Source organism: Dryobates pubescens, chromosome 9, assembly GCF_014839835.1.
Source record: "Dryobates pubescens isolate bDryPub1 chromosome 9, bDryPub1.pri, whole genome shotgun sequence".
Taxonomy (NCBI): Eukaryota; Metazoa; Chordata; class Aves; order Piciformes; family Picidae; genus Dryobates; species Dryobates pubescens.
Genome location: NC_071620.1, coordinates 29,565,235 through 29,578,048, shown reverse-complemented (window position 1 = coordinate 29,578,048; position 12,814 = coordinate 29,565,235). Strand labels below are relative to the sequence as shown.

General features: G+C 48.3%; 1 protein-coding gene across 1 annotated transcript; it reads right to left on the bottom strand.

Moving 5' to 3' along the window:
- Positions 1 to 10,174: 10,174 nt before the first annotated feature.
- On the bottom strand, positions 10,175 to 12,306 carry FOXQ1 (forkhead box Q1). The gene has a single exon (XM_054164303.1). The coding sequence runs from the start codon at positions 11,561 to 11,563 to the stop codon at positions 10,337 to 10,339; it is 1,227 nt and encodes a 408-aa protein (XP_054020278.1). The 5' UTR covers positions 11,564 to 12,306; the 3' UTR covers positions 10,175 to 10,336.
- Positions 12,307 to 12,814: the final 508 nt, after the last annotated feature.

The window sequence follows — 12,814 nt, the reverse complement described above, 5'->3', positions numbered from 1 at the left end:
GACTGTTTCCTTCCCACAGCTAGTTAGATGATGAGGCAGCAATCCTATGGGAAGGAAAAGAGAGGTTGGTCCTGTAATTTTAAATAGTGCATTACAATGGTTTGCACCCTGAATTAAAAGGGGGGGCAAGATAATGGTGTGCAAGCACAATGATCCCGGTGTTGTTTTGTTTTGTTTTGAATGATTAGCTTTAAGATCTTTTATTGCAGGGTTTGTTTTTTAAAAGTAACACTCATACATGAAACTAAAATTGCTGATACCACACTGTGACCTGGAGATAAAAACATGCCTCAGAGTGAAAGAGTAAATGGCAACTTCTGTTAATTAGTGTGAGCATGAGCCCTAGGATTCTTTTGGCCATCCTCTTTTATTACACCAGCTCGCTTGTCCAACAGACAGACTTTTGGCACCATTCCAGACCTTACAAACCTGCATGTGAACTGGTTGATTTCTAGCTGCTTCCCTGTTTGAGGAGCCATCTCCACCCCACAGGAAACCCCAGCACAATTCCCCAACACTCTAAATCAAACCAGGAACATATCTGCCTTTCACTTCTCTTTGTGCTAGTCCCAGCATCTTTTCGTTGTGAGATTTCAGCTGCACAAGGAACAGAAAAGTGTCTAACATCAATTTTACTGATGCAAATGCTAATTAAAGGTAATTTGGGTAGGCTGACAATCCTTGCTCTGATTGTTTGTACTGGAGAGGAAGACATGATAACAAGATGATAACATGTGCTGAGTTTGTCAAGTCAACTGGTCAGAATGAAACCTGTCGTCTGTAGTGACAGAAATGATAATGGGCAGAGGAAATCCTCCCTCACAGCCACTGGGAACAGAGAGGGGAGGGAACTGGTTCCCAGCAGAGAGTGAAAAACAGTCTCCTTTATAGAGTGAAGGGGTGGGGAACAGTGCCTAGCTGTGGGGAAGAGGAAAATTTGAACCTGGGGAGATCTGAGTGCTTCATTTTGCCAGCTGTAGAAGACGCAGGGAGTGCTCACACTTAATTGAGAATTAGCACTAACAGTGGCAAGTCTCATCTGTGATTTTGGGGTTCTTTGAGCTGAATTAGGGGCTCTGTCAAGAAAATAACACCGTTTAGATACCTTAACTTCCCAGTTCAGGGGCTGGAAGGGGAAGTGCTTTCTGAAAGAATCTTGGGGCAAAGTCATCTCAAGAAAGGCTATTAAGACATCAGAAGAGTCTGTGACTGTTTTTGTGCTTTATGTTTTGTAGACTAGACTCAAGGGAAATGTTACATCTGCTTCCTTGAGGATGGTCTTGGATAAAAGGGAGGTGAAGGGAATAGGTTGTTTCTGTGCTTCAACTGTTGAGATGTTACAATGCAGGGGTTTTTTGGTTGCTATTGCTGAGAAGGTGGAGTAACCACAGTCTGTATACTCTGCTGTCATGTGTCAACCTGGCTGCCTGGAAGACAGCTTATAACTTCTTTATCCTCCTTTAACCTGCTGCTTCTGGAACTGGGGGGTGTGGGAAGAACCTCACATGACTCCCAGTATTGTGACATAAAGCTATGCCATCACTATGGTTTCTTATCAGTCAAAGAGCTGCTCCAGAGGAGTTCAGGGAACACCAGGAAAGCCTGGGGGGCTTCCTGGACTGACCTATGAGGGAAAAGTGAGAAAGTGGCTCCTGCGCATCTGGGGAGTTCTAAATGATTAATGGGGAATGTGATGATAACATGCAACTAATTAAGGCTTGTAGATGCCAAAGAGAAGGGAATTATTTTGGTGGTGTGTGATGAGGATGAGTAACAACCACATGCCACTGCATTGAAGATAGCTCTGAAGTACCCAGAGCAACACCAGCTGTTTGGTGAAAGAGAATTGTGTTAGGCCCTTTCCTAAAGAATATTGACTGTTATGAATCTGTTATTACCTGGTCGTGCAACTTAACAGTTCTCACAAAGAAAACCACACTTTTGTAGGGCTTCTTTTTCACTGCTGTTTTGGGCTTGGTTGGGATAGGATTAATTTTCTGTGATTTGGATTTAGTGTGTGAATAATGTTGATAACATGCTGATGCTTTAGGATAAGCACTAATTAGCAATAACCAAGTTAAGGATTTTTCAGTTTCTGATGCTCTGCCAGTGAGGAGGTGCACAAGGAGCTGAGGGAGCATGGCCATGAGAGCTGACTGAACTAGACAAAGGGGTATTCCAGACCATAGGATGTCATAGCCAGCATATAAACTGGGAAGAGTTGACTGGGAGCAGGGAATGCTGCTGGGACATTGGCCAGCAGGTGCTGAGCAATTTAGCATCTCTTGTCTTTCCTTGGGATGTGTTTCTCTTTGTTATATTTGATTTCCCTACAATTATCATCATTATTATTATATTAGGTATTAAGCTGTTCTTATGTCATCCCCTGGCTTCTACTTTTTCCTGATTCTCTTCCCCAGCCTACTGGGAGTAGGGAGGAATGAGTGAGTAGCTGCCTGGTACTTAGTTCCTGGCTAGGATTAAGACACCCTAAGTTATTGTCATGGTTTAAACAAGGCTACTAGACACTGCTTTGCTTCATAAGTTATTAAAAATAAACTAGAAGAAACTGCACTGGAAGGAAAGGGAATTCTGGAAGGCTCACATCTGTGTTTTCATAGAAGTTAATTAGATGCTACAACACTGGATGAGTCTTTGAGCAGCCTTGTCTAGTAGGAAATGATCCTGCCCATGGTAGAGGGGCTGCAACTAGATGATCTCTAAGGTCTTTTCCGACTCAAGTCATTCTATGATTCTATGAAATAGTTTGGTGCCTGTTTTCAAGGCCACAGGTAGCCTCTGAGGTCTTACAGAAAGCTGTCTTCTCAAAACCTTGAGGTAAGATTGACAGCTTCTGTTAGGAATGCTGAAGTTCGTCTGGCCATTACCAACAGCTACTGATGAAAATACAAGGTCAAGAAATGACACACAGATCTCTAAGTCAGGGAACTACATTTCTACCAAAGTACATTGACCTTCAGAGAAGTAATCTTGAGTCTGCTCACTGAGCTGGCCTGGGATACCTTGTGGAGCCACAGAATACCCGTAGTCAAAATATTCATTAACATTGCTTCTTTACAGGGGGCTGAAAAGTAAAGTTACCATTATTTATATGAATAGTTGCTAGCAGGCTGTCAGATGCTACTGGGATAGTACTCCAGTACCAAATGATTACCTAAAATAACAGCAGCTCAAACCCAGCACAAATCAACTCCTTGGATGCTAAACCAGCTACATTATATTTACTAAAACATTAATAAACCCTTAAGTACTACTCAGACACACACACACTTGATGAATAGTGATGATGCTTGGAAAGTTAGGTGCCAAGCTATTTGTTTTTCTACCTGATAGTCCTCAGTCCTGGGCCCTATAGACTCTGCTCAAGACATTTTACTGGAGAGTAGAGTTGTGTTGCTCCATCTGGAATATTCTTTGTGATTAAGGAAAGCCCTTGAAGGACTGCTTTTCCCCATAGCAAAGAAGGCTGTTAGCTTGCCGTCCTGCTTGAAAGAGCTCTGAAATATTGCAACATGTCATAACAAAGAAAACAATGGTATGGTGCAAGAGCATGAATGTTATGACAATGTCTTCTTTCAGTCCTTCCTCATGCTCTCTCCCTCTGGCCCTGGAAACAAGGACAAAGGCCCAGTCCATCCAGACATGTGGAGGTTAAACTTCCTGAAGGCAACAGCAATGTTTAGCTCCTATTCAGGGCTGGAGATGATGTAAATTACCAACTTTTTGAATACATATAGCCTAAACAATGTGTTAATGCAGAATCATAGAATAATTTGGGTTGGAAAAGACCTTTAAGACTCCAACCATTATCTGTCTCTACCATATCACTCTTCATCATGTCTCTCTGTCTTTAAAATAACTCCAAGGACAGGGATCCAACCACCTCCCTGGAGTGCCTTATCACTTGTTACTAGGGAGAAGAGGCTGATCCCAGCCTTGCTCCAGCCTCCTTCAGAGAATTGTATGGGATGCTCGAGCTTCATAGACACAAGTTTTGAGACTTGCAAGAACATCAATGAAGACAGGAGGGTTTATTCAAAAGGTAAATGGTTTCCTCTCCAGGATGTGAATGAAAAGTGGAATGACAGTCACCTCATCATTAAAGGGCTACTACAGCACTCAGCAGCATTGCAACAGGATTCAAGCACCCTGGCCAAAATCACAGCTTAGCACCTTGAATTTGGCTGGAGGTGGATTTCAGCATTGTTTGTATGTCTGCTTCAGACTTAAAAGGCAAAAAGCCTGGCAAATAAAGGGACTCCTTTGTCTGTTATTAAATTAAATGCCTCCCCCAGCTCCATGAGTTGTGCAAAATCTGGACTTGAGTTTGACGATCTACCCTTTTGTGTGGGGCTGTGGTGATTTTCCTTGCTCTGGTGTAGGAAGCTTGCCTTGGGCTCCTTAAGTCATGGTGTGAAAGATGAAGAGCCCATGAATCAGAGTTCTTTGTGTGTGCCTAGTTCTGGGGTGAAGTCTCTTTGTTAAGGGCCACCTGTTCCTGATACATCCTATCTCTAAGAACTATCCTTTTGAAAGGGTTTGGGGCAGAAAAAAAGGGATGAGATCCCAAGACAAAATTACATTCACCCTCTTCCAATCTTCTGAGCATTTAGTATGGAATTAAGCTAATGCCAAGGGCTGTGCTTTTGCTCAGGAGCTTTCACTAGGGATCTGTGTTGAACTGAGTCTTGTAGCTATTGTGTTGAGATGGTTCTTGAATGAAATGACTGATTTCAGTGGGCTTCTTCCTCAGTAAGGGTTAGGGATGGTGAAAGGACATTGATACCTTCTCTTGGATCATTGGGAGTGAGAGTTGTGTGGTGTTTTAACCTCAGCTGGCACCTAAGCCCAATGCAGATGCTTACTCATTCCTTCCAACCAGGGGAGTATGGAGAGAATAGGAAAAAAAAATGAAGTAAAAGTTGTCAGCTGAGATAAAGACAGTTTAATAGGACAGAAAGGGGAAAAAATAACAACAACAACAATAATAATAGTAACAAATTAGAATATACAAACCAAGTGATGCACAGTGTGATTGCTCACTACTTACTGATCAGTGTCTAACCTTCCCCCACAGCTTATATATTGGGCATAGGAATATCCCTTTGGTCAGTTGGAGTCAGCTGTCCCGGCTGTATACCCTCCCAGATCCTTGTGCCCCTCCAGCCTTCTGCTGGCATGAGAAGATGAGAAGTCCTTGCTTAGTGTAAACACTGCTTAGCAACAACTGAAAACATCAGCATGTTATCAACTTTATTCTCACACTAAAACCAAAACACAGCACTGCACCATTTATGGGGAAAAGAATTAACTCTATCCTGGCCAAAACTAGCACAAGCTGAAAGCATGCTTCAGGCTTCATCAGATCTGATGAAGAATGGGGTTAATGAATCTGAGTGGAAAACACCACAACCAAAAATGTAGCCCTGCTGATGTGTCTCCACTGAGGTAAAAGAGCAAAACTCTTTGCTCTAAAGCAGAGCAAGCGCAGCATTGCTGCATTATCCCGCTGTGTGGGATCTGTTACACACACAGGCTGCTATCCACAGAGCACTCCTGCAAGCTGCGTCTTCCGTGAACTCACATTTGGCAGCTATTAATCCCCGAAGAGCACAAACCGCTGCTTAAACCTCTTCTTTGTATTACTTTGGTCTCAATCTATAAAGTTTATGCAGTTGTTCTGCTCAGTAGGTTAAAATCTGAAGAGAGTTAGGAAAGTGGTTAGAGTTAACATTAGTCAGGTCACTAGTTTCATAGCTATCTAGTGTGGATGGGGAGGTGGGTGCGGTGAAGGACACCCCAAAACTTTGGTGACAGTATTTTGAATGTCAGGTATGACATTTTTTTCCCTTCCCCCTCTTAAAAGCACAGTAAAACATTTGAAACCTGCAAGAGTTGGAACAGTCATGGAACAGAATGTCTCAAAACTAAAATATATTTATTTGGTAAAGAAAATCTATTTTAAAGCCACAGTTAAAGGCAGAGCCCAGGACCACAATTCACATGCAGTTCTTGGCCTTCCACCAAGCATAAAGACATTGTGAAGGGGTTGGAGCACCTAGTGTGGGATGTTTGCAGGTCTTCTCATGTACTGGTGGATGGACTATTTGCTCCCTGTTACAGGCAGCTTTCCTGTGCTACTGACATAGTTTTTTTCCCCTGTAAACACCTCCTGAGCATCCCAAAGTGCAGCCATGCACCAAACAGGTTCTCTGAATGACATAGAATAGAATAGAATAGAATAGAATAGAATAGAATAGAATAGAATAGAATAGAATAGAATAGGATAGAACAGGATAGAATAGGATAGAATTGAATTGAACTGAATTGAATTGAATTGAATTGAATTGAATTGAATTGACCAGGTTGGAAAAGACCTTTGATATCATTGAGTCCAACCTATCATCCAACACTATCTAAGCAACTAAACCATGGCACCAAGTGCCCCATCCAGTCTCTTCCTAAACACCTCCAGTGATGGTGACTCCACCATGTCCCTGGGCAGCCCATTCCAATGGGCAATCACTCTCTCTATGAAGAACTTCGTCCTAACATCCAGCCTAAACCTCCCCTGGCACAGCTTGAGACTGTGTCCTCTTGTTCTGGTGCTGGTTGCCTGGGAGAAGAGACCAACCCCCACCTGCCTACAACCTCCCTTCAGGTAGCTGTAGACAGCAATAAGGTCTTCTCTGAGCCTCCTCTTCTCCAGGCTAAGCAACCCCAGCTCCCTCAGCCTCTCCTCATCGAATACTTAGGTATGGCAATCTAACTTGCAGTGTAATTTCATTAATAATCTTCTGAACTTTCAAGGGAAGCTAAAAAACACAGAAGAAACATGATTATACAAGGACTTTCAGCCTTTTGCTCTTGATGAAGTGCAAGCATTCAGTGTTTTTACGTAGACACAAGTAGGGCTGAAAGAACAGGGCACAGAAGTATTGACTTGCTGTTGCTGTGTCAGATTATTGGAACGGGAAAGGCTTTGTCTTCTGTCACCCTGATTTATGAGACTTTAAACAAGACAAAGTGGCTAGATGCACAATTGCTACTGCTTCAGGAAGGTGTGTGAAATGGTTAAAGTGCTTGTTTCACACAAAAATGTGTTGTATGGGTTCTCTGGTTACCTGCTGCTGGAGGGAAGTGTTTGGACAGGTGCTGTGTTTCACCAGCCGTCTGTCATAGCTGACAGCTCGGATTTATGACTTTGCACCCCCCCCAGCACACCCCCTTCTGTCAGCTTCACTCTGAGTCTGGCCATGGCTTCAGGTCCAGGAGTCTCTGAGAAACTGCTTTCCCACTTGTAAATTCACTTGTGTGTGAAAATTGGTCCAGCTCCCTCACTCAGAAAGGCAAGAAATGATCTGAGAAGTATCACAAATGGGACAGTTTCCACTCAGAAGTTACCAAGGGGGAAATCCATCCCTTCAGCCCTCCTCAGAGGATGATTCTCAGACAGGAGGAGGTAGAGGAGACCTGAGCCTTCAGCAAAGCTGGCAGCAAGTGGTATCTGCTCACTCTCCCTCTGCCTCTCCTGGATGACACAGGGCCCCCTAAATTCTGACTCCGACCTGCTGAGAAGGCCCACACAAGCACTAGGAGTATATACAGGTATCTTTGATACTGGACTGATGAGTGACAGTTCCCAATGTAGCCAAAAATACATTTGTAGAAGGCAAATACTTATTAACAAGGCAAGTCTTGGACTCTGCTTTTTTTCTTTTTCTAGTGCTCTTATTTTGATGAAAAAGGGAGTTTTCTAGGAGTAAAAAACTGAATGTCATCCTATTGAGTGCACACTTCACTCATCCCTGCTCACACTTGAGTACATTCGACTATATCACTCTCACAGCTCTAACAAATTCCACTTTCCAAGGTGCTTTTAACACACCCCGAAATCTGACTGTTACAGATTGACAGACCCAAATGACATCAGCAATCGCACACTGACAGCTCCTGTTAAAGGAAGAGAGGCTAAAATACAAGCTGGAAGAAAGGATAGACTCTAGAAGGGCAGCTGAATATTTGCACGGAGCCTTGAAGGCAGAATGATGTTGAAATTGTGCGTGTGTGTACATAAAAACCGATTCCTTCAAGGGCTGGATTACTTCATACATTAGTCACTAATCTCTTGCAGTGTTCTGATGAATGTTATGGTCTGAGCTAAACACACCGTGAAATCTGCTTCAGCTGTAGTGAAACAGGTCGGTGTTTTTGCTCACAGATGGTTCTGGTTGAAGCTTTCTTTTCCCAACACACCTTGGCTATATGGCATCGGTTTGGGGAGCAAGGCAGAAGCTATTCAGTGGGAAGCTGAGGGAGCAAGTCCAGGGTCTGAAATGAGAGTAATCAGAAAAAAATTCACGCAATGCCCCAAGTTTCGTTTGTCATTGTTTGTTGAGATGATCTGTGCTTACAGAAGACTTGGAGGGGAAACAAGCTGATCCGTTTCATCCTTTTTTCTTAAATAAAAACAAATAAACCAACAAGCCCTGAATTCTTGAGTTTGTTTAAAGCTCTCTGGGTATGGGGATGCCACTAAATTGTTACTCTCTGCCACAGGTAGTTAAAACCGCATTGTGTGCCTTTTCCGACTGTCTTTCTGAGGTGCTCCTGAGCACTTCTGCCAGTAGGAGCAGCCTCAGTGGGACACAGGTTGGGAGTAAGCAGGCTGTGTAAACTTGTTATGCCAGCAAACCCTCAGTACCATCCCCCCTGTGGAGGTGCCAGTGGATTTGTCCTCACCAGAAGCAGCTGGAGCTTTATTGTGCCAGTAACCTTTCTGAGGAGAATTTTCTCTGGACCAAGAGCTGACAACACATTTTCATCTGCTGACCTTTGGAGGAAGAGGAAAAAGAAAAAGAAGGAAAAACAATAACAGAAAGACAGGCATATGCTCAGGACTTCAGCAGGCTGCTCCAAGTTGGGCAGCCAGCCTGCACATCTGCCTGCACATCCACCTGCAAATCTGCTCGTCTGCGCATCTGTCTGCAAACCTGTCTATATGCACATTCACCTGCACACCTGCCTGCACATCTGCCTTCCTGCAAATTCACCTTTGAATCTGTCTGCACGTCTGCCAGCACTTCTGCCTGCCTTTCTGCAGGGCTGAGCAACACCAGGGAAGCCCTGTTTGACTCAAGGACCTGAAGAGGACTTCTGAACCTGGTGCAGCCCAGGAGGAGTTGGTTTCTCTCGTCCATCCCCCACCTTCCTTTTTCAAACGCAGGCAGGTCCGTGCTCAGTCACCTTCCCTGACGGAGGGATAGGGGGACCGGAGCAGGCAGGGCTGCTCAGATGAGGCTCCCTGAGGCAGGTCCCCCCCAGCCACGTCAGCACAGACATCACTCTCTTCTCCTTATTACTGACTTTATTTAGTGGGCAGCTTTTATTTGGGGGAGTGGAGAAAGAGAGGGGGAAAAAAGAAAAAAAGAGGAGAAAATCATAGTGCTGAGAATCAGTAAAACACACACACAGATATTATATACACAAAACCCCAGCCCAACCAAAGAAACCAACAAAAACCCAACATACCAACAAAGACGACTGTTCTCTTCCAGTGCTCTTGGCCTTAAATGTATAACCCAACCAGTACAGAAGACACCGCCTGACGTTTTCTTGAGCCCTTTCCCCTCTCTCCCTGCCCGCCCCCCCCCTTTCCAACAACAATAATTAATTAAAAAAGCTGCACTCTGGTTGTGTTATAAACACTCATTTTATAAATAATTTAATGTCTTTCCTCCCCACCAAACGCCAGTTGCTGAACAGGAGAAGAGGTTTCTTTTTGGCACAGTGATGCATTGCTTTGCAGTACAGACCCCACGGCTCCGGAGCAGCCCTCGGCCCCCAGCCCACCCCCTCCCCCCGGTGCCTAGCACCTCCCCAGCAGAGTCACCCCCCACCTCCACCTGCTGCTCCGCTGCCCAGGGCTTGGGCGGCAGGAGATGAAGGGAATGAAGGAAGGCGGCAAGGGGGTGGCTGAAGTCAAGTAGTCTCAGCGAACAGTAAGAAGCACTTGAGGCTCATGGCTATGTCCACGCGACAGGTATTTTGGATTTCTCCCCCTTTTTTTCTTTCCTTTTTTTTTTCTCTTTTTTTTTTTTCCTTTTTTTTTTTTTATATATATATATTTTTTTTTGTTTAAGTTAAACCCGCTGTCATTTCACTAAGGCACAGTCACCGAGGCTTTTCCTTGGAGGCTTTGGTCGCCTCTGGAGTTAAAGTGCGGGACCGAAAGTCTCCTCCTTTCCCCTCCCCGGGCAGGCCCCTTGCAGGGGAGGAGGACGAGGAGGAGCGAGGTGGTGGGGATGATGCTCCGTTAAGCCCGGGGGTTATCCACGGCGTACGGCTGGAACGACCCTCCCGACGCTGGCTGCAGCGGTCCGGTCAAACGGAGGGACCCATAGAGAGGGGAACCGGGCGGTGGCCCCCGCCCGACTTTAGCGAGGGTTGCGGGGAAGAGCGGAGCCCGCGGCCGCTCTGCCACCGCCTCACCGGGGGCCAGCGCTCGCCTCCCGCCCCCCAGCAGCACCGGCGGTGGCTCGCCCAGCCCGTAGCCGCAGAGCTGCAGGAGGCCTCCCCCGTAGAGAGCGGCGGCAGGCGGGGGCTGCGCAGCGTGGGGGTAGGGGAGCAGCGGGTACGAACCGGGCAGCAGGTGCGGAGCGGCAGGAGGCGCCGGCCAGAGCAGGCGGGCGGGCGGCGGGGGCGGCTGCGGGGCGACTCGGGGGGGCCGCCGGAGGATGCTCTCGATGGCAAAGGAGCTGGAGAACTTGGCTCCGCTGCTCCCCGCCGCTGCTCCCCCGCCGCTCCCCGCCGCCGCCTCCTCCTTGGCGGGGCCCGACGCGCAGTTGCAGGGCGAGGATGCGCAGCAGCACCTCGGGGAACAACCGCCAGGAGCAGAGCCCGCTCCGGCCCCTTCCTGCGCCGGTGGAACGGTGGCGGCGGGGCGGGCGGGCTGCGGCGGCGGGGGAGCGGTGGTGGAGGCACGGCTGAGGCGCTTGCGGCGGCGGCGGAAGACACCGTCGGCGAAGGTGTACTCGCTGCTGGGGTTCAGCATCCAGTAGTTGTCCTTCCCCCAGGGTCTCGCTGGGTCGCGGAGCACCTTGACGAAGCAGTCATTGAGGGAGAGATTGTGGCGGACCGAGTTGCGCCAGCCGGTGTAGGCGCCGCGGAAGAAGGGGAAGCGGCTCATCAGGTAGTCGTTGATCTCGGCCAGGGTCAGGCGGCCGCCGGCCGAGTCGCGGATGGCCATGGCGATCAGGGCGATATAAGAATAGGGCGGCTTAGGCCGACGCGTGTAGGGCTTCCCCTTACTGCTCTCGGCTGCTGCTGCTGCTGCTACCGGCGGCGGTTGCGGGGCGGGGGGTGGCGGCGGTGGTGGGTGCCCCGGCCTCCCGGCCCCGCCGCCAGGACTGTTGGCAGTGCAGTCGCCGTCCGAGCCCAGCTCGCTGTCAGCCGGCGCCGGGGAGAGAGACCCGCTGCCTTCCTGGTCGCTGCCGGCGCTCAGCTTGTCCTCGTAGTGCTGCGAGAACACCTCCAGCTTCATGGCGGTGAAGTGGTGTCGTCCACCCCAGCGCCCTGTACCCTGCGACCCCCGCTCCTCGGTCAGGCCAGCCGTGGGGTGTCTTGCCCTTGGAGCCGGCTTGGACAGCTCCGAGAGGGCAAGGGAGTACAGGAGACGGGCTCCGTAGCCCGGAGGTGGCTGGCGAAGGTTGGCCCCTTCCAGGCAGCGAGGCGGGGGACGGGGCTCTTCCTCCGGCTTCTATCTTCTTCACCCCCGCAATGACCGCTCTCTTTCCGCCCCCTCTTCTTGTCCTTTTCGTTCTTTACTCTCGGTGCTCCATGGGGAGAGGGGCGAGGAGGCCCCCGTCGAGCCCGGTGCAAGAGGGGCTTCAAGCCGATTGATGAAGCCGGCTCCTCTCCGTGTCTCCCCGGCCCTTCCCACCCCCGAGCCCCGTCCTGCTCGGGGGCGCTGCTGGTGTTACCGTCCGGAGTTCCCCGGGCGCGTGGAGAAACTGTCGAGGTGCGTCGGAGTTAGTCCTCTTCGGGTCCCGTCAGTGCCGGGACGCCGGGCTGGCTCCTGGCAGCGGCCGGGTTATTGGGGTGATTAGTGTTATTGTCATTATCTCTCCCTTCTCTGGTTCTGTGTCTCTCCACCACTTTCAGACCAGCCCATTATAACGCCGGCGAGAGGCGGAGCCAAGACTAAGATCTGAAAGGGTGGTGGGTGGAGAAGCAAAGGTAGCAAAGGTGGGGATGCGCTTAATAATCCGTATCGGAGCCGTAATTAGCTGAGATGACAGAGAGGTCTTGTTGGAAAGTTATTTTACGAAACTTGTTTGTATTTTCTCCTGCCAGGCTCCTCCCCAGGCATTTCCAACGAAGCCGAGGAGCCGGGCCCTCCTCCCAGGTGTAAGATGCGGGATGACTTATAGGTGGCAGAGCAGAACCTGTTAGGCGCAGTGATTTATTTTAACAGTGCCCTGTACAGCAACAAGTTGTAATGTGACAGCTCAACAACCTGCTGGAAAATAACGCACGGCTTCAAGTTGTGAATTCCTAATGATTTATGTAACCTCACAAAACTGTTTCAGACCTGGCCCCTTTTGTTCCTCCTGTCATAACCACCGCGGGTCCAGGTGAAAGGTGGGAGCAGGTAGGCAGTGCTGTGGGCTTTTGCTAGCAGAATCAGTCAACCCCTCCCCTTAATCTTTCTTTTAGGTATCTTAAGCCCTTAGTTTTCAGTGTTCATGTGCATATAGAAGCATTGCTTGGTCTCTTGCTGATGGTTTATAAC